At 42.6% G+C, this 27,285-nt stretch overlaps 1 protein-coding gene across 2 annotated transcripts; it reads right to left on the bottom strand.

The window, feature by feature from the left end:
• Positions 1-441: 441 nt before the first annotated feature.
• gal3st4 (galactose-3-O-sulfotransferase 4) lies at positions 442-27,223 on the bottom strand. 2 transcript variants are annotated; one of them, XM_008434969.3, is made up of 6 exons: positions 27,084-27,223; positions 24,802-25,081; positions 24,471-24,521; positions 7,729-7,845; positions 5,526-5,826; positions 442-3,552 (listed from the first exon to the last, which is right to left on the bottom strand). In XM_008434969.3, the coding sequence occupies exons 4-6, from the start codon at positions 7,842-7,844 to the stop codon at positions 2,449-2,451; spliced, it is 1,521 nt and encodes a 506-aa protein (XP_008433191.1). In that variant the 5' UTR covers position 7,845; positions 24,471-24,521; positions 24,802-25,081; positions 27,084-27,223; the 3' UTR covers positions 442-2,448. The 2 variants fall into 2 exon arrangements, with proteins under 2 accessions (XP_008433191.1, XP_008433190.1); XM_008434968.3 differs by lacking the exons at positions 24,471-24,521; positions 24,802-25,081; positions 27,084-27,223 and adding an exon at positions 14,023-14,343.
• Positions 27,224-27,285: the final 62 nt, after the last annotated feature.

Here is a 27,285-nt window from a genome sequence, read left to right as displayed (position 1 = left end):
ATCGACTGATGAACTAAAACTGACTCCAGTGGCTGTTTTTCCTTAGCTCAGTGTCTCTCTCCGTTACTTACTAACCCTTCTGCCACAATTCGAGAGCACACAATTTCAGTTAATGTCTTTCTTCTCAAAACGTTTAGTGCTCATACTCAGAACTGCTGCTCTCTCTGTGCTTCCTGAAACGTTTCTCCTCGCGCTCAAAACTTCCCTCTGCTCAGATCTAATCTCCCCTCACAAGCCTCTCTGCTCGCTTGCGGATCATTTTGTGCTCTCGAATTATGGCAGAAAATGTCCCCCCCATAATTGCTTAGAAGAAGGAATGCAAGGCAGCTGCTAGCAGCTCACTGCCGGATGCCGCACAGAGCTGCAAAATCCTCCAAGCATCCATGGAGGGTCGGAGTTACTCCTGCAGCACAAGAAGAGAAAAAACAGTTTGGAAGCTGATGAGAGGGGAGGGAATATTTTATAAAGTCTTGCACATTACATCAAGCTCAATATGAAAACTCTTACAACCAGGAAACAGGCTGTAGCGCCAGTTCTCTTATACAATAAAAGGCAGTACCAACATTTTAAAAGTTCATGTAAAAAACAAGAAAACAGACAGAACACAGCTTTTTGATATTCTTGCTAGGGCTGGTGGTGATGTAGGAATACCGACTCAGAAATGACCAGAGCACCACTTTGGAAGGGAGTTAAACAGTTGGTTGGAAGTTAAAGTGGCCTGTGCTCTGGTAAACATACTGTACTGTGAGGTCAAAGCTTCTCCATATCATACCTGCTGTGGGACAGGAAGAGTTTATCATTCGTGACATGTACAGTTAAAAAGGGCGGCTCAGACATCTTAAAAGTATGGTTCTGTGGAGTAGTCATGAGTGATTAGCGTATTACTGCAGAAATCAATTTATCGTTCCAGTCAGGTTTGACTGTCCCACTAAGCTAAGGTCTCAAAATTCAAGCCAGAGATTTAAACACAACGTAGTATTTTTTTATTTTTACAACACTTTCCTTTCTCGTTCAGCTACAGTTCTGGGTTTCCTGTGTATGGTTATTTTAAAAAATATTTAGTAATACCACTGATTTATGATAACTATAAATGACGTAAAAACATCTCAGACAAGTGTGGTTTAAAGGTTTAGGAACATTTGCATAAACCACAGGCCTCAACCTCTGAAAGGTTACAGGAGATCTGAGCTGCAGGGTCTAAACACCGAGGAACTCCAGTTCAGTTCAAAATCGGAGCTTTGCTTTTGTTGTTTGAGGTTTTGTGGAGTTATTAAGATCCAGTAAAACTCTTACAGCTTGAAGGAATAACAAACATACTAGAACATACTAGGGATACTAGAATGCTTCATGGAAACAGTTTTAGAAACTTCTGAAGTGTCTTTCTTTTACCGCTGAATGGGTATTTAAATAGTCATGTTCCTAATTAAACCGCTTTTACTTGAACAACTACAAAATGTCTGGAAAGAAGTAATCTGATTGGTCTATGCTCCCCTCTGATTGGCTGTTAGCCTGACCATCCAGTCGCTGTAAACTACAACTGAAGTTTTCCAGCCATTAAAAAAGCCTGACCTGATTACAGTGTTGGTTTCTTTTTAATAACCGACACTGTCAGTTGTCACCAAAGTCTCAGATAACACAGGAATTACATTAGTCGCGGTTCGGATAAAAACATTTTTTTTTAAAAGCTGCTAAAAGGTATCTGAAACGCCACTAAATATAGCCACAAAGTCTCTAAGTTCAGCCGTGGCCCCAGTCAGTCTCTCACAGCAGAGCAAAGGGGACAGTGGCTGATTTCCAGACCTTTGTAGAGCTCAGAGCTCGGTTGGCTGGCCAATCAGTGGACCCCTGCTTTAAACCCCAAACCGTCCCTTTAAGAGATGAACTGCAGAGATTATACTCTACACCAGAACAAGTCTGTGATGATAAAATCATCTTCAACTCACTCCATGACCAAAGTGTTAGCATGTATTCTAGCTAACCAAACCAATCAAGGAATTTTCATTATAAAATAATACACTGCTGCTTTAATTACCTGCACACCATAGAGGAGCGAGCAGAAGCAGAGCTGACTAGTAATTATAGGAGTCAGTTTTATGAACACTTTTCTTCACATGTTCAATGATTGTGTTTTTAGAGGTGATGACAGATCAATATGGGCTGTTGAATGGTCATTCATTCATTCATATCATCTCAAAATGCTCAACAGTCTTTCCTGGCAGACAGTGATATGATAACAGGAAGGCTAAATTTGATCAAAAGCAAACACCACCCAGCCCTAGTGACTGCTGCTATTATAACATCTGATGACCACATTAACTACAGTTATCATAGTATTTACAAAAACAAGTCAAAATAGAAGAGCTTTTTGTTTTCACACAGGTAAACAAAACTAGTATTCATCCATTTCTAAGTCATCTCAAGCATCCAGAGACAAAAAACAACAGGTTCCTATCTAAGCCTTCCTTTTTCATGCTCTCGTACCAAAGTCTGGTTGTTCCTAACTAAATGGCTGCCTTCCGAGTCTTTCATTCCCTCCTCCAAAGTCCTTCCTCCAGCTCCAGCTTCTCCTCCCGTCTCTTTTCTTCCTTTCCTGGGTGGCTCTTGTTTTATAAAGGTCCCACCAACGGCCACCAGCAGCCTCTGGCTATGTTGCTGAGCTGGGATGGCGTGGAACTGTGGAAACTGCTTAGAATCCAACACGTCCTTGTACTGGATCTCAGGTCTGATCATCCTCAGACACGACATCCGAGTGGTATTGTCCAGCCCTGACTGGAGCTCATAACCCAGAATTTTAACTAATCCACTTTGGAACGGTCTAATGTTTTTGTCCCGGATCCGATGAGCTTCCACAGGCTTCCCCCCGTCCCTGAGGCACACCCGGGCCAGGTCTTCCCTACGCATCCTGAGCAGACGGACTTCTTTTTCCATCTGAGCATGACCAAACTTGTCAATTTCCTCCCAGAAGGTTTTGTTGAAGGTTTTGTATAGGTACCAATCAAAGGCATTCCACTGTCTGAGCTTTTCCCGTTGCTCCGGCGTTAAGGAAAGGTTCGGTGGCATCTTTGCTTGAACAAGCCCGCCTCTTATACCAACACCAGCGGCTGCTGCTGCTTTGCCCACCCAGGTCCCAGCCACCCCACCGGCACTGCTGGGCTTCTGCTGCCGAGCGTTCAGGCTGAAGAAGACAACGGCATCCAGTGGCCAGCAGAGGGCGTGTCTCAGCAGGATCATGGACTGGTCGAAGTACTCGGAGACAAGAATCAGCTTGAAGGTCCGCCGGATCATGTCCTCTCCAAGCCGAGCCAGCGCCAAAGAGAAATTGGCGTTGTTGTCGAGGCCAAAGTCGAACCACAGCAGGTTGCGGGCGTAGTGGTTGTTCCGTAGACGAGGGTCGTAAAATTTTTTAGGGTCGTCCGCAAACTCCCCCAATCCTTTGGCTTTCCGGAAGGCCGGGGCCACTTCTTTATAGTAGGCAAAGGAAGACTCAGCCAGAGCGACCGGGTCTCTGATGATAGAGAAGTAGAAGGTGTCGGCAGGCATCACCTTCTCCACCTGAAAACAAGAGCAAATAAAAAAGATACATTATATTAAAAAATAATAACGGACATTTCTAGGCAGTAGAACATTTTCATGATGTTGAAAAGAAAAGCGGTATGATTGATGAGACAAAAATGTCAATTAAAGCTGCAGTATGTAACTTTAATAATGATATCTTTTTCTGTTTGTTAAAACTGTCACCATGTCGTTTGTTATGAGACAGATGATCTATGAAAAGATCGAAATGCAGCAGCCAATCAGGGCCAAGAGGAGGGTTTTAATGCTGTCAATCAATTTCATGTACCCGATGCTAAATGTGCTACTAATGGACACTTGAAAATTATTTTTCCACCATCAATGATGGCTAGTCTAACTAGCCTAGCATTCAGGACAGGCTCTGCTATTGGGGAGAAGCTGTAGCGTAGCAGAGCCCCTCCTCCTGGATCTGATTGGTTGTTTTGAGTTAGCACCGGGAGAACTGGGAGAAAAACTTGATTTATTTTTTTCACAGATTATCTGTCTTATAATAAACTGTCAGAACATAGTAACAGAATAAATATGTATTATAAAAAAAGAAAAACATAAACCTATTTTTAACCAAAGTTACATACTGCAGCTTTAAGAGTAGAGTATTATGCAATTATTATATTAGTATTATATTATACAATAGAGTAGTTTTATACAATTAACCTCAAGATAAACATTTATCACTATGTGCTGATTTATAAATGGTTCACACTTTGAACCTTCACACCGATAAAAATGTCAGAGTCTGTTTGAAGCAATTAGCCTTGAAATTAGAAAAAAGCATAACAAAAGTAATAAACCTAAATGACACCAACAAGTCTATGTTGGTGAGACCATCTGATGGACGAACGTATAGCTGGCTAACTCTGAAGCTTCTTCGCATCAACTGAGGCTCAGATCAGCCCTGAATCATGTCTGGCTGAGTGTGCATGTCACCAGACGGACGTCAAGAGTCACTTCCTGCTCTAGGCTCTGGAACAGGAAGTCTGAGCAGCATGGAGAGACTTCAGTTAGAATGAAGAACTTACAGATGTCTTGTGTTTTTATCCCCAAATAGTGGGATATGCAATAGTGAGTGATAAGATTACCGTTTTAGATTAAAACTGGACGAGCAAACATTTGCTTTCTGCCTTAGTTAAACAGTTCACATTGTTTCAGCGTTAATCAGGCGCCTCAGTCTACCCTCCATCTACAGTGCAGAGTTGAGTAAATAAAATATTCCAGTACAGGACAAACAGCCAATATTTGTCATATCAGCGATTGAACACATGACCTATAGTAGGATAGAAATTGTCCAATAGAAAGCTACATCTGGCAGAGCGATCTGTGATCCATAAAGCTGGAACCTAAAGGACTCCAGCAGCCAGAAAAAGAGGCAACTATTTGTAATTGGCATTCTATAAGGGTTTAAAGTGAAATCAAAATCATTTGTTTTTGTCATAAATTTATTTTAGATATATTATAAAAACCTGAATATGAGTATTAAAACAATCTTGTGTCACATCTGGTTTGTTCCGGGAGTTATTTTCTACAGATGTTTTTCATGGAGGACTCGCCCCCAAAGTGTTAAAGCTCCAGCTGTGGCTACAGGCAGCGATGCACTGAACACATGATTGTCAATAATCAATCAGAAAGCATCGGTCAGTCATGATGACCCAACCAACCATGAAGCACAGAGGCAGTTCAAGCGTAGAGAAACATGTTTCTACGGTTGGTAGAGACGCTTCAACGACAATAAAACATACGTTAGGAGGGTCTTCCTAAGAAACCGTAGAGCTGACATATCAAAGCAGTCACTGCTGTCACAAGAAGTTCAACAAATATTAAGAAGCTCTGGGATGATTTCATTATTCCATCTTACCATTTCTCAGAGAGAGAGCGAACCGACATGCTGATTTCTTATTCTTATCCAACTAAATTCTACATTGTCCTCATGTTTTCTGCTCCTCTGAAGAACTCACCTCCGGCTTATTAAACCTCATGTGATTCCCCATGATGTGGAACTCGATGGCTCTGGGACCTCGGTAGCCTTTCACCCTGTGAGCGTTGAAGGGCAGCGGGTAGCCCAGCTGGTATCCCAGCGGCAAGGCGAAGCGGAGGCTGTGCTCGTCTCCGAAGCGGTACAGCATGTTGAGCACCGTGCTGCTGGCCGTCTTGTGGGTCTTCAGGAACATGATGTGAGTGTGGGGCTGACAGGAACCCAGAGACGGCCCCTGAGCATCAGGGGAAGAAAAGATGGATCGTGCAGCTGGCTGGACATTGCTGGAGAAGAGAAAAGAATTTTACACAGAGGAGATTTCAAACTGTCAGAAAAAAAATTAGGAAAGCAGGACATTTTTATAATGTTTCTTTAAATTCCATGCTTTTCCTTATTAAATGAATCATTTCATAATTTTGGTCTTGATGATTTTAACGTGTGACCTGAGGACTTAAAGCAATTCTATGTGGCATTGTCAGCATGCCACTTCATCCAACTTGACAGGAAAAACCTCCTCAGAAGCAAGATGTGAGTTTATTGAAGATTTGTACCTTTGGATCAAATGTTTTCTGTCTAAATGAAAACAAGCGGAATGTCCCAGCATTCGAACAATGCTGGGTTTAATTCATCTGGGACTGAATCAAACCCAGATGAAATCATTTCTGGATAAATTGTGGGGAAATATATCATCTGACCAAACATAAACCTGTTCTGGATTTGATGTTTGACTGGTTATTGTTGAGCCAACTATTTCACATACTGAGATTTTAAGTTTATATTTGAAGCATTTATACTCTACAAAATGAAGGACTGCTACCATCCACATTCGCATGACGAGGCCTTGTACACACGCAGCCGGGTCTTTATAAAAATAATCATCTCTGCCACATCATTAAAAAAAATAATATTGGACACACAGGATCGGTTTCAGAAAACTTTTCACCTACATGAACCCAAACAAATCCGCCCCCGAGCGTCGTTTCAAACATGCCAAAACAACAGAAATTAGAAATGTCTAGAACCGAGACATTTGGTTCTTACAGTCTTTGATGAACTGGAAGAACCATCAATGTCTTTTTTTTATTTTTAAACAGTTTTCGAGCCATTACAATGACTGTGATTGTGAAATAAAGCTTTGTGTCATGAGACCAGTCAGTACGCTGCTCTCAGACCATGTGACTCTGGTGTCACTGGTTCATAGCAGAGCTGCACAGAATTCCAGATTTTTCCATACTCCAATAAAAAAAAAAAACGCATGCAATTTTGAGAACATTTTAAACATTCAAATACAAAATATTAACCTTAAACCTGTTGAATGACAGTCAGCTCTTTTTGAACGTGGCATAAAGCCATTTCACTGATTAGGTACAAGGAATGGAGTACCCTAGACCGCATTTCGCCTCTTTAAAGAACAGTTTGTGAACTTTGGTTCATTGTTGTTGGCAAAAAATCCAATAGTCTTTTAGTGTTTAATTTAGAAAGAATGTTGTTAAGTACGATGCAACAAAAAAAAAAAAAACACAGGTGGTGAATCTCAATGCGCAGTGACATAAATAACATGTGGTGGCGTTTTATCCATATTTTATCATTAAAATATGGATTAAACTAAAGTCTTGTTAATGCTCAGCTGTTAAATTTAAAGGTATTTTACCCAATCAGTACAGTACAATGGCAGACACAACCAGGAGAACACTTATTTTTCATTTTGGTAAAAAATAGTAGTGGAACTTGTGGAGAATTATTTTTTTCTCCATTTAGGTTCTTAATGTCAGTGAGTTGAATTCATGAATTCCATTTATTAAGACTAATATATAGTTCTGGTCCATTATCATGCAATCCTTATGGGCTAACACAATAAAATGGCACCTGACAACAGCTTCTAGTTCCTTTTGTTAGCCGTTGTGTGTCAGATTTACGGGCGTACCAGAAACGCAAATACAAAGGTTCCGTATGTATGTAAAAGAAAACGCGCTTAACGGTGTTAACAATTTTGAATGCATTAAATTCTATGTAATTTAACATCTGTTGGCACATTCTGATTCTGCTAGTTGTTTATAAATGAATACACATATTTTGACTGTACCAGCTGGTTTAATGGTGTAAAAGCTTAGCTGTACTTCAACTAAAACTACTAAACAATTACACCCGAGATACAAAAATAAGAAATATGGAAGTATGTCACATACCTTTTGTTGAAGATGACTCCCAGCAGCTGACCTGCAAAGGCAATGGCCAGAAACAGCAGAAGTGCTTTCCACATCCAAACTGGTCCCAGCCGACCACACACCAGCCACCGCAACATCCTGAGAGGAGAGGAGAAGAGGAGAGGAGAGGAGAGGAGAGGAGAGGAGAGGAGAGGAGAGGAGAGGAGAGGAGAGGAGAGGAGAGGAGAGGAGAGGAGAGGAGAGGAGAGGAGAGGAGAGGAGAGGAGAGGAGAGGAGAGGAGAGGAGTTAAAGCATCATCTGTGAAACAATAATAGAGAAAAACTGTGGCTTAACAAAAGGTCTGAAGATGGATGGATGGATGGATGGATGGATGGATGGATGGATGGATGGATGGATGGATGGATGGATGGATGGATGGATGGATGGATGGATGGATGGATGGATGGATGGATGGATGGATGGATGGATGGATGGATGGATGGATGGATGGATGATAAATATGTGATACAGACAGAAACAGAGGAGATAAAAGAAGGAGGGTGAGTTGGACGGAGGTCAACGAGGCGAAGTGAGGGAGGAAAAGAATGGAGTGAGTCATGGAAGAAGCCTGACTAAAAGCATCATGACTGGGAGGAAAACAGTCCCACACCATCAGGAGACATTCCCCACTCCCCCTGCACATTACATCACTGTGGCCTGTTTACAGTGGAGGCTTTTGTTTTTGGAGAAATACACAAATCGGTTATAACATGAAGACTGACGTTGAGTCGGTCAGCTTTAAAAGCAGGATCATTAACCGTGACTCACTGACCGAGGCCTCCAGCAGTCCAACTTCTTCCTCACCTTCTCCACGTTCTTAGCACAGCTGGGATTTGCGCAATTTGAACGTCTGAGGAATTTAAATAAGGTCTAACAAAGTTTGTGATTTAACGGGGTCAGCCAAAATATTTTGCATCATCCACATAACCAAGACCCAACGTCTCCCAGCAAAATAACGACCAAAGAAACACGCCTCACCGGCCTACAGCTACGCAGACGGACATGCTGTGTTGGATGGATGCGAGTCTTGTTTGCCTGTGAACCTGAACTGTTTACTGATCTTTGTTGGAAAGCTCATCCTTTTTGATAGCTGTAAGTAGAAAAAAATGGTACCACTTTACAGTGTTCATAAGACTGACATGACATTGTCATAAATATGACATGTCATGAGTCTTCATGGTGTATGACTGTTGTCGTGAAGCGTCATTCAGTAAAGAATGACACTTTTAATGCAAAGCCGCTTTAAAAGTTGCATTAAGTTAATTGAAAGTGTCAACTTTGCATTAAATGTGTCATTCTTTACTGAATGGCACTTCATAACAGTCATAAACAATGACTGTTATGAAGTCTTTCATGAAGACTCCTTCATGTTCATGACAGATGTTATGTCATATCCATTTATTTACTATTGTTCCTTCAGATTAGAGTTTCTAATGTTTTCCAGCTCCTACGCTTTCTCATTTGTGTGATTGTGCATTTAGTTTTTCATTTTGAGTCTTCATATTTAGGAATGATTTCGTCTCCCCTGTTCTCTGTGTTTCCTTTGGGATTTTGTTCAGTCTTTCGCTTCCATTAGTTTCCCTCAGCGCCTCAGTTTCCTCCTTTCCTTACAGTCAGTGAAGCACACTCCCAGCTCCAGTCCTGATAATCTCTCCTCTCCTCCCAGGACATAAACGTCTTTGTTTTCATTCAGCCTCTGTTCGATTCTCCTGTTACACGCCCGATAGTTGCACTCCCTGCTGCTCTCCTGTTCACCGTTATCTCTCCACATTCTCACAGCTTCTGGACTACCAGCTGAAATCATTGCTGCACAATAACACAATAACAACGATAAAGCTTATAGAATGGGCCACCTCAGTAATTATGCTGCTTAATCTGCTGGAGGACATAATGACCACTTTGTCCAACTCTGCTAAAGTCTCCTACTACTTTCAAACTTTGTATTATTTGATGTTATTTCAGCTTTTAACTTTATGTTCGAGAACATGCCTTTCTAAGTAATTGTCCAAAAATATCTAAAAATAAAATTTAAACGATGCGATCCTTACCTGTTAGAAATTGCGAAACTCTGGCATCGTTACTTTCCGCACCTCCTTATTCACTTGTTTTGAAAAAAGTGAAAGCAGAGGCCATGTTGGCAGGTTGCAAACCCCTATGTAAATACTAGCTATAGAGAGAATGCACTCAGCAGGAATGTGTGGCTCTAACAAGCTCTGGAACTGACACACACACTGAAAATCAAACATTTTATTACAGTAAGTGACAAAGACTTCCTGAGAGTGTGAGTTGAACAGGTGACCTCAGTCAGAGTGTTTGCACTGTTGACAATCTGCAGGTCTGCTTTTGTTGACGAGCCACAGCTTGTCGTGATCCGTCAGCCTCCGTGGTTTTGCCATGTCGAACATTTTTGGTTCTCTGTTCCCTACAGACATGCAGCAGCAGCTCAATGTTTCATCTGATATCATTTTCAGACACGCCATCGAAACTAAATGAGCACCAACCAAACATAAATAAGGATATTTTTAGACATCTGCAGTTGTGCAGTATTTATAGATTAATTATTCTCCATGTTGTATAAATTAATCCAACCTATTATAGTAAAACTGAAGTATCCCAGTGTCTCCTCTGGATCACAGATTCTGTTCAAAGCTTCCAATAAAAATTGTCCTGCGCTTTAAGTACAGCCCGGTGTTTGACACTCAACCACTGTTTTGCCCTGACCACAAAAACCTCTCATAAAAGGACAGAGAAACGGACTGGTCGTTAACGAGTCAACTAACAATGTGCAACATATACTGTTTACGTCTGAAACGTGTGACAGATGTTCATTACATTCAACGCTGTTGAGAGGCTTTGAAAGCCGCTGGATGCTTAAATTCATACTGACGCACTCTCTGAACACAACTTCAAAAACTTCTTTCGCAGATTTCAGTTCAGTTTTTGATATACCGAATTATTCTCAGAATTGTGCAATTAATTCAATCCAATTGTATGAACAGATGATTAAATTAGTTTAGCCCTTAAAACGACGTGTTTTCTATCTAAGAAATCCAGCTGATTGGATTAAGTCACTGACTTTGGATGGTTCACTGTAGGTGGACTGATGCACTGTAGGTACACTTCTCTAGTGACACTGACCACTAGAAACACTTTCACAGTGGGGTCACACTGAACAATCAGTCATTCAACCCACACACTGGCAGCCAGGCTGGAGCGAAGAGCCTCACACAAGCTGGAATCAAACTCACAACCCACCAACTGCAAGACCACTACTGATGTTACTGGCTTTTTTTGTGCTCACTTGTTCTAAACTTATTAGTCATTCACTGAATATTAATTGTGTATCAATTGATACTGATTGATACCAGTTGATTTGTGTGAAAACATTTTGTAAGTATTATGAAATTTGACAGAAAGATGTGGCGTTCTCTGTGATGGTTTGGTTTGGTGTGACGTGTGCTGGAGATGGGCGGCAGGTTTGAGGCATGTGCTCATCCAAAAGGCCCGTAAGCACAGAACCGGTTCAACTCCTGGTTTAGTACAGGGGAGCCGCATGGGCCGCAATATCCCTAATGGAAGAATTCGTGTTTTATCAGCCAACAAGTGCTGCTGATGGCCTTGGAAGAGTCGTGAAGACAAAACAACAGAAAATATATCAGCTTCAGAAAGCCTTAGTATTTTCAACTAAATCAAAGGAGACATTTATATTCCGCTTGTCAACTTTTCAAATCAATCATTTACTCCACAGCTTTCAGGCATCAGAAGTAACATTTTGATTAATTTCAGCCATACAGAGTTCTGTTCAATAAAGCAGCTGAAATACACATGGAATGAGAAGATGTGAGAAGAAAACTGAACCAGACTGAAGGGACTCAGGACCTCTGACTGTCTGGCCTTGAAGTTTTGCTTCCCCCACTTCCACTGGGACACACACACACACACCCCACACACACACACACACACCCCACACCAGTGGTAGAGAAAGTATTCAAAAAATTTACTTAAGTAAAAGTACAAATATACAGTCAAAAATGTACTTAAGTAAAAGTCAAAGTACCACATTAACATTTTACTTAAGTAAAAGTAAAAAAGTCCTGGCTTTTAAAAATACTTAAGTATTAAAAGTAAAAGTACTCGCTGAATGCATTACCTAATCGCTAATATCATTAAGTGTGCCGATCGTATTTAATTTTAATACATCAGAAATGTGCCATTTTAATTAACACTACCACAGATTAAACATGTTTTTATAGTGTTTATTCTCTGTAACAGTTTAGACTTGGATATGTGATTCTATGCATCATAATTTCAGGGATGGAAACATTTTGTCTCCTGTCCTAACATAGCATGAACTTCATTAGTCACATTTATTTAGAAAGAAATCTAACTGAAAGGGGATGTAAAGACGGTGCGGGCGGGGTGGAGGACATGCAACCAAGGAGCCATGTAGCAGAGTTGTAGTCAAGACCACCGAACCCAAGACCAGAGCCCCGCGCTAAATGACACAATAATATTAAGTTTACCTATCAAAATTGGTTTTCAGATTGATCTGAAAGATCCACATTCCCATAAAAACACCTAGATATTAAATACTTAAGAGCTGAAATGAATTTAACCAGTATCAATTAAAACTCACTTCAATCTGTTTTGCTTTCATCGCTGTGCAACAATCCGCAGAGGTCTCCTGCTATTCCTAGAAAAATAACGCCCTGGGCGGTTGCCCATATTGCCCATGTCAGAAACCACAACTGAAACATCGCAACGTTCAACTATGAACACTGTCCAACAGCACAAGTAACCAAGCAGAAGGAGCACGTGACTGTTTTCATCCTCCCTCCCACTGCGATGTTTGCCACCATGACAGGAGACAAATCAATCAATGAGCAATGAGCATGCTCTGTGTTGATACGTTCAACTTTTACTTATTCAGCGATTAAATAAATAAATGTCTATATATATATATATATATATATATATATATATATATATATATATATATATATATATATATATAGCTACCGCAGTGTACACAAGAACAAAGAACGGCTCTCAGTGCTCAGGACTTAGTAAAGATCCGTCCAGAAGAATCGGATCGTTCCTGAATGTCATATCACTATATTGCAGACTTTGGTCACAGCGTTGTCCCATATATGCGACACCTCAGTCAACACCTCCACACAATAATTCAGCGCATGAGTGACAACTTTTTTTATCAAATGCAACATGTGTCTCAGTACAGCTAACTTTGCTAGCACAGATCTTACCTTTCTTTAAGCTTTCCTTCCAAGTGACGCTAAAAGTTGGACGAAGTCCCCACCGTCTGTGAAAGCGAAGCGCTGCTGATTTTACATGTCGCCATATCAATTTATGCAGCGCTATTATATTATAGACAAACATCTCCTCCCGCTCAAAGGAAACCACTGCGCATGTCTGGAGCTCCGCGTGCGAGTAAAGGTGGAGCCGATGGGTGACAACAGACACTAAGTCACGTTATTGCTCGGATTTTACGGCGCCACCTTAAGTCCCTGAACTTCACATTTTAACGGGCAAAAAGCGCAATGCGACTTGGATGTAACGAGTAACGCGGCAGTTTTGTAGAAATGTAGTGAAGTAGAAAGTACAGATACTGTAAAATGTAGTGGAGTAAAAGTAGAAAGTCCCCATTATTAAATCTACTTAAGTAAAGTACAGATACACAAAAACTCTACTTAAGTACAGTAACGAAGTACTTGTACTTCGTTACTTCCCACCACTGCCCCACACACACACACACACACACACACACACACACACACACACACACACACACACACACACACACACACACACAGCTAACATGATGTGCTAACATCACATTCACTGGGTGGCACAACAAACAGAAGCCATGATGATACAAGCAGACACCATCAGTCAAATGCTAACCACAGCACTAAATACCACACATACACAACACACACACACACACACACACACACACACACACACACACACACACACGCCAACAGGCTGCATCTGCATGAAGCTGATCCATGAGATGGAAGGAATATCAGAAGAAAATCCTTTGTGTGTGAGGGGCCCTTCCAGCCCTCCACCCACATCCCCTCCTTCTTTCCTCCATCCCCCCTCCTCTACACGACCACAACCGGCCCCTCCACTCCTCTCAGGCTCAATCACTGCATCCAGAAGCCGTCGTTCCGCTCGGCTTTCAGCCTCACATTCTCCCTCCCTTCCCCCCCCCCCGCCTTTCTGCCAGTGTGCGGCCGGACCACCGTTACCTGGCTCTCCGTCTGAAAAACATCGCTGAGTCCCCGGGCCGGTGTCACTGTGCAGCTGCGGAGAGCTCGGAGCATCTCGGAGTGTTCAGCAGCAGCTGGTCCACCGCCAGTACAGGCCATGGAATCAGAGCAAACCCCGCTCTGCCACACGGAGCCGGAGCGCGCTGATTCCCCCGCGGTCCTCACTCAAACCACTGGAACTTTCTTTGAGAGCAAACGAAGCTCTGCAACCTAATATGCCGACGGCCAAGACTGACAGCCAGAGAAATAGATGCGGGAGACTGCAGACGACTTCCGGTGTTATCAAAATAAAACGCTCTTTTGCACTGAGAGATTTTGCACTGAATCCTGTGGCTACGATTTATTCAGACGTTAGGAGTAAATGTTGGCTACATGTTGAAGAGTAAGTGTAGATTTTACACAGTGGGATTCTGCAGTTATTATCTTACTTGCAGAAGAGAACTCCACTCGGTCAGGCTAAGATTTATTTTTTTTAAGTCATAATATTTTGAGAATAAATAAAGACGTAATACCACTATAAGACTTTTGTAAAACTACGAGAAAAAAATGGCTTTAATGAGAAAAACGCTTAGATAAGAGTTCTGAAATATCTGACGGAACCTGTTCGGGGAGTCCTTGTGGTTCTTGGATTTGAAAGCCGTTTACCCAGCAGAAGACCGGCGGGAGGCCCAGCGGCATGGGCCCGCCCAGAGTCAGCCGGGCCCGCCCTGGATTTGAAGCAGAATAAGCCAAAGCCCCCCCAGCACCCATCTGCTGGATCACAGTCCTGCTACTGGTAATACTTCAACGCTGATAAAAGATTAATTATTTCCTTCTTTGTAAGATGATGCCAAAGTTGAAAACAGCTCCTCATTTTATTTTTTTACAATAATTTTTTGTGTGCGACTTCACTTTCATATTGTTACCACTTTATATTCTTTCAACGTTACTGTACAATGTTTCTCCCATTTATTCTCATAATTATAATTTTTCTTAGCCGGCCTTAAATTTTTCCAGACAGTGTATAACATGTAATGCATATTTTATTCCTTGTTCCACCTTTATTTATTTAGTCATTTGAACACCATCTCCATATTTCTTCCCCCTTTGAAAATGCACACGTCATTTTTTTCCAATATTTTGTGATGAACATTGTGACTTAATGAGTAAAAATTAGGAAAACTGTAAATCGCTGATGGAAATGTCAAATCACTGTGGTGAGTCTGGTCAGAACCCCAAAGAAGCCAGAGTCGGTTGGTTCAATCTGCACTTGCTGTTCAGTCTTTATTTCGCCGTAAAGGTGTGGTTCTACAAGATATAAATAATAATACATCAGTGTCTGATGAATACATGACTGAAATAACACACTTAACTGCACCAATAAAGGTTACACAATCATTCTTTCTAATTAAACACGACACAAAACCACGTTGTGTAGCTCAAGTGCTACATATAAAAGGTAACAACTGCAAAAGGCAACTCAAACTACTCAAATGTTATCGGTAACTCGACTCCTTCCTTTTCTTCTCTCCTTTTTTCCATCTGCGTGCTGATCCACAGGTGCTCTAAGCTCCGCCCCCCTTAAAGAGCCTCAGCTCTTAGGCAGCCTTTTTCACAGCCGCCCCCGTATTCACCTGTGAATATGAATAACCGAAAAAAGGCTGAGTAGAAGCAGTGATTAATCGTCCTTAGGCAGGGCAGGTAGGCTCACAAGTCTTGCCACGGGTCGAACGTAGGTGCGTCCCTTCACAGTCACTTCAGCTGATCTGATCCGGGTGTCTGGTCCAGGAAAACCTTGCGAGACTTTACCCACAGGCCAAAGTGCTCGCGGAAGCTGGTTGTCCACAATCGTGACCACATCTCCTACTTGTAGATTGGCTGACTCAGTCTGCTACTTCTGGCGGGCTTGGAGTCCTGGCAGGTAGTACTTCAGGAAGTTCTGCCAGAAATGGTCAGCTAGAATCTGGCTGTGCCTCCATCTTCTCCGTCCGAGAATCTCTGGGCTGTCGTAGATGACTTGCGGCAGCGAAGCATCCCGCCGCCCCATGAGGAGATAGTTAGGGGTCACTGGGTCAGGATCCGCCACTTCAGATGAGGTGTAACCCAAGGGTTTTGAATTGAGCATCCCCTCAATTTCAATTAGAACAGTGTGCAGCACCTCCTCAGTGACGATTTGGGCTCCGATGATAACTCGAAGAGCAGTCTTTAGTGAGCGAATTTCACGCTCCCAGCAACCTCCGAAGTGTGGGGAACCAGGAGGATTAAAAATGAACTTGATTTGCTGGCAAGCTAGCTGCTCTTTCAGGTCTGGGTGAAGAGTTCAAAATGCTTCCTGCAGCTCACGTTCTCCTCCTCGGAAGTTTGTCCCCTGATCACATAGAATCTCCGTGGGTTTCCCACGCCTGGCTATAAAGCGTCTCAGAGCCATTAAGAAAGCATCTGTGTCCATACTGGGGATCAAGTCAAGGTGCACTGCTCTTGTAGTTAGGCATTTAAATAGTATTCCCCACCTTTTCTCATTACTGCGTCGGATTTTTATGGTGTATGGCCCAAAACAATCCACACCCGTGGAATAGAATGCCGGCTTGAACAAACGCAGTCTGGCTGGAGGGAGGTCCGCCATCCGATGTGGGTTAGGGTGACCTTTCCACCTCTTGCACTCAACACAGGATCTCTGATGGCGGCGTACTGCTTCACGTCCACGTAGCACCCAGTATTTCCTTCTGATCTCGGCAAACACCCTTTCTGACCCGGGATGATGGAGCTTACCATCATAATCTTGTATGATGAGTTGAGTTAGAGTGTGTCTGTGGTCCAGAACAATGGGGTGCACTTCATCTACAGTCAGGTCAGGATTCCGACGTAACTGGCCTCCTACTCTGATGAGCCCTGTTTCCTCATCGAACTCAGGTGTAAGTAGAAGAAAGCGACTGGATTTGGCAATAGGCTTGCCGGCCTTTAACTGGGTGATCTCCTCCAAGAATGATTCCCTTTGGGCTTGTTGTAGGGCTTCTACCTCAGCAGCAGCATAGGAATCAGCGGTGAGAGGGTGGTTGGGGTCAGCCGCCCCGTGAAGCTGATGTGCTATGGCCTTTATGTAGCTGTCCCAAGTCTGATGCTGGCATGGATCTGGAACATTAGAGCTGGATGCAGTCAGACAAACAGCTTGTCGTTTCAGCTCATCTTCAGGATCTCTCTGAGGTGGGGGTGGTAGATCAGGCCAGTAACTTGGAGCTAGTTTCAGGAATGCAGGTCCATCTGTCCATCTGCTGCCTTTGCTGATGTATTGGAGAGTGAGGCCACGAGTGATGTCACCACGAGTGAGGGCACATACCTCCATGTGGCAGTTACGGTCATGTCTTGTATTTCCGCCACACGAGTGCCCACGAACACCTTGTATCTGCAGGAGTCTGAACTCAACCAGGTTAGGACTGTGGCTGAGTCAGACCACAAGATGCAGCTGCGTATGGGAAGAGTTAACTCAGAGCTGATGACCTTGTAGAGCTGAGCACCTGTTAGAGCAGCACACAGCTCTAACCGAGGAACAGATTGTTGCTTCTTTGGAGCAACACGAGACCGAGCTGCAAGGAAGGCAACCTCAACTTCTCCCTCAGGACTCTCTGTCCTGAGATAAGCCACTGATCCATACGCCTGTTTGGAGGCATCGCAGAATACATGAATATCTCTCATACAGTTGGGTTGGTCTAGCCTGGGACTGGTGTAGCATCTAGGCAGTGTGATCTTGTGCAGCTGTTCCAGCTCTGCTTCCCATGCTTGCCACTTCTGCAGCAGCTCCTCAGGGAGTTGTGGGTCATCCCAATCCCTCTTTTTCTCCCACAGGTGGCGTACAATAACTTTGGCTCGGGTGGTATAAGGAACTATGTACCCAAGAGGATCATACTGGGTGGCTAAAACTCTATAAATATTCCTCATAGTAACCACTGAGCAATGGATGTGTCTGTGTTTGTAAGTGAGGGTGTCAGACTTACAGTTCCAGTGTAGCCCAAGGGCTGGCTCTTGGATGTCAGACTGACCTTGACTGAGCCACAGTTCACTGCTGGATGACCTGAGGTCTGGAGGAAGATGGTGGATGCCGTCTGGATTGTTACTGGCCCACTGTCTCAGTTCAAATCCCCCTTCAGCCAGGAGGTGACGCAGTTTGTCAACGAGTGTCTTGGCAGCTACTGGGCATGTAAGACTCTGTAAGCAGTTGTCCACATAGAAGGACTTGTTAATGGCAACATAAACATCTTCTTCTGGTTGGCTGTGATCCATGACGTGTTTCTGTAACGCGAATGTTGCACAACAAGGGCTGCAAGTAGTTCCGAATGGAAGTACCTGCCACTTGTAGACATCAGGGGGCTTGTCTCGGTTCATGTCCCGCCATAGAAATTGAAGCAGGGGTCGATCTGCAGGTAGGAGCCTCACTTGGTGGAACATGCCACAAACATCACTGCTGAAGGCCACAGCATGTTCCCTGAAACGTAGGAGCACCGCTAGCAAGGCAGGGCCGAGAGTGGGACCTGGTAAGATGAGTTGGTTTAGGTTGTAACCTTGGTGTTGGAATGAACAGTTGTACACCACCCGGTTCTTCCCATTATGTTGAACCATGTGATGGGGTATATACCAAGCTTCACCACCGATCTCAGGTTGATGATCCACCAACTTCACTACATAGCCAGATCCTACAAGCTTCTCGATCTCCATCTGATAGGCAGCAGCTTGTTCTTGTGACTTAGCTAGACGCTTCTCTGTGCTTCTCAGGAGAGGCAACACTGCTTCTGGTGTGGCGTTCAGGAGAGGCATGTTCTTGGTTCGAAGAAGGGGTGTGGCATAACGCTCAACACCACTGACATTAACTCTCACTGTCTGTTCTTGCAGGAGCCTAACTGCCTATTGATCTTGTCGTGACCTAACTGCTAACTTCTCACTGCGGTAAGGGAGCACATCCATCTGCCATAATTTCTCTACACAGGAGAACAGCTCTGTGGGTGATGATGCAGATGTGAAGAGGCAGTGACTCACATTTGGGGTGGATTCTATGGCTTGAGCAGGTCCCTGTAGCGTCCATCCGAGGAGAGTCTTTACTGCTGCCGGCCCACCAGGTGGTCCTAGTCTGATTGGCTCCACAGGTGTAATGAGGTGTGTGTAATCAGTGCCAATCAGCAGCATGGGACAGACTCTGTGTAGAGGAGGGAGAGGCAAACCTGACAGATGTTTATACTTCTGCTGGAGTGAGACAACTGGATGGGAATGCTCTGCTAAACTCAGTTGCTCGGCTGTGAAGGCATTCTGGATGCTCTACACTTTGTCAGGGTTGGCTGCTGGGGAAATTGTGAAAGACACGGTCGCCCCATGGAGCTTCTCCACTTCTTGTCTGACTGTACGAAGAGCCAACACCTCTTTACTTCCTTTAAGACCCAACTGCTTGGCAGCAGACTGAAGCAGGATGGTCCGTTCAGATCCATCGTCCAAGACAGCATATGTCTCAAGGTACTTGTCACCGTTTCTCAGAAGTACCTTACTTATCTTCAGTAGCACCTTACAGTTGTAGACAGGTCGGTCAACGTACATGACTTTGTTGGCAGTGTTCACAAGGCAGTTTTCTGCTGGAGGTGGAACTGATGCTTGTTCCTCCTCTGCTCTCTCATTCACCTCATGCAACACAAGCAGATGTCTCCTACCACAGGTTTTGCAGGGAGCTTTAAGTGTACATTTTGCCGCTTGGTGATTGCGTCCACAACGCCAACACTTATTATTTGTTTTAATCCATGTCACCTTCTGTTCTTTGCTCAGGGTCTTGAAGTTAGAACAGTTGTTCAGGAAGTGCTTGTCATTGTCACAATAGGGACAGTAGGCCGTAACCTTCTCTATTCCCCTTGACTTGTTGACAGCAGGTCCAGGTGTAGGTGGTGCTGCTACACTATTTGATCCAGAGACCTTCTCAGTACCCAGGAGGATAGTAGCAGTCTTACTTGAGGGTTTAGGAGTGCGCTTGGTATCAGGCTTCTTGTTAAATGACTCCTCTCTCTTGGGGGGCTTCATGCTGTCTTCCTGAACTTCTAGCTCATATTCTAGCCAATCAGCAAAGTCAACGAGGGTAGGAATGACTACTCTGAGAGGGTGGATGAATCTCTTAAAACTGGCGTTGAGGTCATAGGGGAGTTTACTTAAAAGCCTTGAAACATGAGAGCCGCAGACTAACTCGACTTGGCCTCTTTGCCCCAGTTGTTCCAACATGCCTACTAGTGACCGGACATTGAGGGCAAACAGGCGAAAGCTCTTAACATCACCACTGCGTATATTCGGACCGTCCATTAACTCTGCAATCCGTTGCACTGCCAGCTTGTGGGGCTGTCCATACATCTTTGTAAGAGCCATCATTATATCAGTGTAAGGTTGCCTTGAGTTGCAGTAGGAGTCTGCTACAAGTGAAGCTTCTTCACACTGAAGGTGATCAGTGAGGATCTGGTACTTGTATCTTTCAGTAGCATCACCTGGTAATAGATTCTCTATTACCAGGTGATAATAAAGAACTGTGATGGAGAGCTCAACGTTCAATTTATATTTCTTGTGGTACATAAGAGCATGATTTAGTAAACTTTTATTGTACCTCCATTAAAAGCATCCCAACCTATGGTCAGGCTGCATGCTCTGACTGCTGCACATCAGGTGGTGTCTGTGTGACGTAGTGTCAGCTATAGCCAACCTAAAACATCAGCAAAGACAAACTACACCAGGGTCATCATCTGTTCAACTCAGGGGCGCTGCCAGGAATCTTGGCCCCCATGACAAAAAATTAGATTGCCCCCTCTCCCCCCGTTTCCCCCATGCAGTTGCTGTTACAATTTCTTGAGTCTATTTGACCCACAAAAAGCATCTCAATTTTATAGGCTTGCAACTGCCTTGCTTTCTTTGGTCCAATACTGATACTAGGTCAATATTCACTGCTCATGAATTTTACATACAACAGTTCACATACAGTATGCAAGTAGGTTGCTTACATTTTCTATTACTGAAATGTCTCTCCCCACAAGCAACAGTCAAAAAACGTGCAAAATATGCAAAGCAATCCAGACTTCTCAAAAAATGCTATGTAGTTGCATTTTATTCAAGCTGCAGTATATGAATTTAATAAAAAAAATATGTTTTCTCCACATTTGTTAAAGCTGTCACGATGTCGTAGCAGTTTGTTATGACCAGGGGTGAAAGTAGTTTTAAATTCTTGGGGGTACTATGACATATATATATATATGGCTGTAATGTTGATACCTTGAGATGCCTTGAGACCTAAATCCTGAACATCATGGCATGGAGTGCATCCCAGTTTTCCATGTCTGGCATATAACCATTCATTTTAGCTTTTAAACTGGTTCTATTGATCCTGTGTCCAGACAGAGGGACAATCAGTAGCCTAGCATCATGACCTGTTTGTTCTGAAGATCCTGCAGCTTCCACTTCTCTTCCTAACATGGTGCCTCCTCACCCTGACTCTCATACTGATAGGAGGAACCACAGAGCTCTGTTAAGTTAAAAGCACATCTTCTGAAGTTGGGATATTTTTCCTCCAACAGGTTCCAGAGAATCACCTCAAACCAGATGTTGGACTGGATTTTATTTCAATGTCATTTGTAAATGTTAGCTCCTCATTTTCAACAGTTGAGCTATAAAGGTTGAAAAACATTATTTTGGAGAAAGTCTTATCAACATCAATATTAAGACAAAAAACAAAATTGTTTGATAAAGGAAAAGCCTCTCAGACTCTGAGCCCGACAGCGCCAAACTATTTTTTATATTAGACAATTAATTTATTTTCACACAATTATCGTGGTAGAAGACGTTTGTTTATTAAATACTTAATGAAACATATTTATCGTGTTTGATGCTTGTTGTGATTGACTTATACTCACAAAGAACGAGGTAATTAGTCCAAGTTTGTAGTTTATTGAATGTTCAGAAACTACAGCGGCTGTGATGCACCAAGACAAAGGTAAAGAAAGTTAAAACAACCCGAACAGATGATCAACTCTAAACGATTCGCACATTTTTACTCTCCGCCTCTCTGTCATTTAAGCACACCCGTTGCCAATGGCACCTCCTGCGCTCCACAAGCCGACCAGAGATTATGCTAAAAACATAACATTCAGTCCGTTACGATATTAGGTTTTCAGGCTTGATATTTATTTTGCGATTATTAATAAGCCTCTCATGAACACAGCGGTGGTGGATTAGTTCATTTTAAACTCCTGCTCTGCTAGTTATTTTGATAATGGAACCGAAACCCACAGAATTGCGCAACACCTTGTTGAAACAATAATTACTGAGATTATTATTGTTGTTGAATCATTAATTTGAACATGTTTTGTTGTTCTTTAATAAAGTTATTAACGTTTTGATAAGGAGTCAGAGGAGGACGTGCTGGTCTCAGCGTCCTGGCAGCATTCAGTTTGTCACCTAATGCTGAGACTCAAAACCTTCTGCGATCGACGTGTTGCAGCCCTGCTCTAGTAAAAAAAGTTATTTATTAACTGATTAAGTCTGTTTTATATTGTTCTTGAAAAACGAATCAGTCACGGGTTAGGGTTAGTGGGCGCAGTCGCGGCTGCACAGTGAACTCACTGATTTTTAACAGCAGAAATCCGCTCCCTTCTCTTGCAGGTACTGCGTACTCCCTCTAAATCTTTTAGGGGTACGCAGTACCCTGCCGTACCCCCTTACTTTCACCCCTGGTTATGACACAGATAATCTGTGAAAACAATCAATCTCCTCCATCTCCTCCCTGTAGAGGGCGCAATAGCGTCAGCGTTCTCAGTGTCCTGCCCACCGCCATAAAAAGAAGAAGTAGGCTATTTCAATGCAGATCGATCCTGAGATGAGGCTCTGCAACCAAAAGCAATCCTCTCTACCTTTTCATCAGACTTATCCTTCAGGATGTCAGGGCTTGATGTCAGGCACGGAGAACAGAAACGACCTTCAGAAATGTAGAGTGGAAGAGATGGACCTGCCTGCCTGCAGTCCTGATGTTAATCACTCTGAACACTTGTGTCAGTTTGCACATGCCAGAATGAACAGCACAAGCGCATTGACTGATATGAGTAAGTAAACACTTGATTTATGGTATGCCAAGCTAATGACCAGGAGGACGTAGCAGGTTGTTGTGGTTGTGTGTGGTTTCCCAAACACTGCTGATACTCCTCTTTGTTTAGTGAATAAATTGTTACCACAATTTTCACTGAATATCAATCATCCAATTCAATAAGCAACAAAAATACAAATCAACAGACAAATGAGCAACGTGGGACTAGCAGAGAGAACCCTACCACAATCCATTTTCCTTTCAAATGTGGCACAATTTAAAGGGACATGAACAAGCTAAGAGGATAGGATTCATTACCAAGAAGCATTGTTACAACAAAGACATGACGGACCAGGAGTTAGACTCACTCCTCACGCCTCTCGTTGCTCCATCATTCACCTCCATGTAATCATTCTTGAATACTCAAATGCATTGGGTCTTTAATTTGACAGCAATGTCTCATTCTGAGGATGTATGTAGCAACATCTGAAACAAACCGGTTACCCTGTTCAACAGAAAGAAACATGGCTCAATGCCACGCTGCACTAGCCAACGGCAGTCGAACATTTTTGGCCATGCTGGATAGTGGAGCTTTAAATCAATCAATTACTGGATCAGACCTCTCGTTTAAAGAGATTTCAAGTGAAACAAACACTCATATTTGAAGGTACATTGGTAATTCCAAATACAGCCATGTTCCATTCATCAACAGGCTTTGGGACATTTGCCTTGATATCATCTGACACTGTTAATCACATGCTATCATTCTAAGAACATACACAGGAGGACAAACATTCACAGACATGGGGTCTCATTCATAAGACATTGTGTAGGAACTATACGAAAAGTGCACCTATGCCTAAAAGCCAAAAATGGCAGATGCCAAAAATGATCCAGATTTATAAAACCATGCACATGCATACCGGAAAGCAATTTTCCCTTTATAAAGCTCAGCTACACCTCAACATTTGGATACAAGGTAACCACATATTAACACATAAAATGTGATAAGGTGTGAGGCAGTCAGACTGAACAAGTAAATACAGTGACACTGGTGCATAATTCTGTGTGATGGATTGGCATGGCTGGGAGACCTTGTTAAGGGGAACACCAGGAAGGAAATGATAATTTTTCAGACCTGATGTACAGATGGACTATACAGTTGAGCACTCACACCTGTGATTACCAAAACTGAGATGTTTTTATTTCTTGCATCACTCACCAGAATATTTCTGCCTCTGTGAAATTGTGTCTCTTTCCCTTTGACCCCATGGTTTCCTTTTTTTTTTTATTCTCTGGCGTTTGGCTGTTCTTACATATTTAGCATAGATCCTACACAATGCTTCCTCATTGATTCAGTAGGAGACAGTACCTGTCTGTTAGCTTTCTGGAGAAGTCATCCACTGACTAAATGCTGTTGTATCTGAAAAGCAGTTCAATACAAGAACAAACAAACAAACAAAAAAGACCATTTCAGATTTTTAAATTTCATATTTAATCATTTTTAAGACCTACAGTGCTTTACAGAAAATACTCCTGAGAGAGCATTTGACTTGTTGTGTCTAGTAAAACTTGTGTAGAACTTTATAATGTCTCATTCACTTTCTAATCATTTTCACAAGTTACAAAACATAAGCAGTGCTTATGACAGTAAATTTACCAAATCTTTGTTCAAACCAGGTGAAGTTTGAGTTCAAACTTACTTGCGTCAACATGATGGTCTGAGGATTTAGGATGTTCTCTCAGTCAGCTCCCTGTCATGGCTTCATCTCTTCTGTTTCAGGGTTGTTGTTGTTGTTGTTGTTGTGTATGGAACCTGGAAAACTAGGCACAATGCTGCCACCTGCAGGACATTTATGTAAGTCGATGTTGAAGTGACAAATGAAAGAACTGGAAAACAGTTGATCCGAGGTAGGAGATGAAGCTGCTGGTGATATAGTCAGAAGCTGGAGGAGATGTCCTGGAGGTGGTGGGGTAGGGCCGCTGAAGGAAAAAAAAAAAACATAAAGTGAGGGAAGAACCCCTGGTGAAAACTTGCAGGTCTGTGGTTGTGGTTGTTTGAACTGAACTCCACTCCACAGAACCACACAGAACATTACAATTTAAATCCTGGAAATGATGTGTGTAATCCTTACTGATTTAAAACAATACGAGAGAGAAACACCAGTAAGGTAAGGTCTTTATACAGTGTAGGTAATCATGTGGTATCAACTGCAAAATATAATAGTCTGTGCGCCACTGCTTTAATGAGGGAAGTAAAACAAGGTACAGAAGGAAACTAATTAATTATGCTCATTAAAAGTGGACGGTGATAATACAAAGCACAGCTCAGCATGGACAGGAACAGGTTCTGCCTCCAGATTTAGAAGTAAAGCCGCTAATCACCTAGCTAAGGAGGTTAAGAAGCACAGCACCAGCTGCCCCACCCCCACAGCACTCATTCCTCCATATGGACAAATTCAAAACAAAGCCTTCAGTCTGCTCATAAGATTACTTCAATACAAGGTTCTGAAATGTTGTTCTGAAACATGTTGATCCAAAATCACACCGTGCCTCGGAGAATACACACAAAACTAGGAAAGCTGCACACACAAGCACTGATCTAATATTTGTCCTTTTCACACAAACTATAAATTTGAAAATCAGACCATAAACAAACAAAATGTGTTTAACTGAGCTACTTCTTACCGACATGACACAGACAGACATGTTTTTTTCTGCACTCGCTTGTTGGAAATATGTCTGTTTATCAACATGGATGAACCCAAGAATCAACCTGCAAACAGAACGCTGAAGAGGAGGTTGAATCTGAAAAAACTGGAACAACGTCCACTGTGCTTTCCAGTCCAGACCAGTTTAACATAGTGGCCCTTCACGGGAACCAGCTCAGAACCAGAAGATCAACACTTAGCAGGATAAGTTCACAAATTAGATCCTGATCTGCTTCTGACCGAGTAGATTTTAAACTGAGGAGGAAGCCGCCAGCCGGGACCTGTAACTTCCTGTGTTAGAAGTCATTTAGCAGCTGGTAAGGCTCCAGGCTGATTTCTATGATGCTAACAGAAAAACAGAAGCACAAAGTGAAATGAATCAAAGCAAAATGTGGAATGATGAGCAGATTACCACTGTGAAGCAATGACTGCTTTGTTCTGATCAAATAAATGTTAACCGTTTGAAACTGAACTCTGGATGCTCCACATTTACAACTAAAACCGTCTCCAGAGCCGAGAGCTTCTGCACTCCAGCTGAAACAGGTCGCATCTGCACTGCTGCAACAAAACCTGGATATTAACTGAATCCACAGTTTTCCACCATAAGATTACTTTTGAAACTTTAAAGGAAACAGGCTATTAAAGTGCTGCTGCTGCTCTGTGACTGTTAGAAATACCGTTTTTCTTGTTTTTAGTGGAATCCGGTAGATTTTGTGTGAAAAGTAATAACCAAAAAAAAAAAAAAAAAACAAGGCAAAAATATCAAAACCTCAGAAGTACTGAGTAAAATTATGATATATGTCATCTACCTTTATTTTACTGTGTAGGTAGACCTTAAACTTTATTTTACTAGATTCTATTTTACTATTGTTGTTTTTTTGCTCTAACGGACACAACTATAATAATAATAATAATAATAATAATAATAATAATATGTGAACGAAGAAGCCCTTATAAATAAATGTGTCAAGGAGCTAGTTTTTTTAATCCACTTCTTGCAACGCGTGTACTCAAAAATAACGGACCGGTCAGATACCGGATGCTGTGACACCTGGACAAGAATAAACCTGGAAACAAAGCTTTTAATTTCATCTCATCAACGATGAACTATTATTTATCATGAACTGTTATTTATTTATCACTGCGCTCCTTAACTTAGTTTCACCTTCACATTTGATGCTGTGGTGTGTTTTGTAGACTGGATTAATAAAATAAACAAGACGAACTTACTCTGACATAATAAGTGTGTTGCTAATTAGCTAGCATGGACTCACCTTCAGCCAGCAGCAGACCGCAGGCAGACGTGGAAGTTCCCGTTTGAGCTGAGCTCCTGCTGGAGCTGGAGCTGGAGCTGCGGCTCCCCAGCTGGTCTCACCCTCCATTCGGCTTCTTCAAAACGTGCTGTGACCTGTTTGTGTGTGTTTGTCCAGTGGCTGCCAGCAGGGGGCAGCGTGGCGGAGCGGCAAGAAGACAGCT

Source organism: Poecilia reticulata, chromosome 18, assembly GCF_904066995.2.
Source record: "Poecilia reticulata chromosome 18, P_reticulata-male-v2, whole genome shotgun sequence".
Lineage (NCBI taxonomy): Eukaryota > Metazoa > Chordata > Actinopteri > Cyprinodontiformes > Poeciliidae > Poecilia > Poecilia reticulata.
This window is presented reverse-complemented; position numbering and strand designations above follow the sequence as displayed.

Coding starts and splice junctions, on each gene's coding strand:
- gal3st4 (XM_008434968.3), bottom strand. CDS start 14,045: ATGTTTTTCAGACGGAGAGCCAG. Junction 7,846..14,022: donor TTTTTCAGACGGAGAGCCAG/GTAACGGTGGTC, acceptor CTCTCCTCTCAG/GATGTTGCGGTGGCTGGTGT. Junction 3,553..5,525: donor TGAGGTTTAATAAGCCGGAG/GTGAGTTCTTCA, acceptor TCTTGTTTTCAG/GTGGAGAAGGTGATGCCTGC.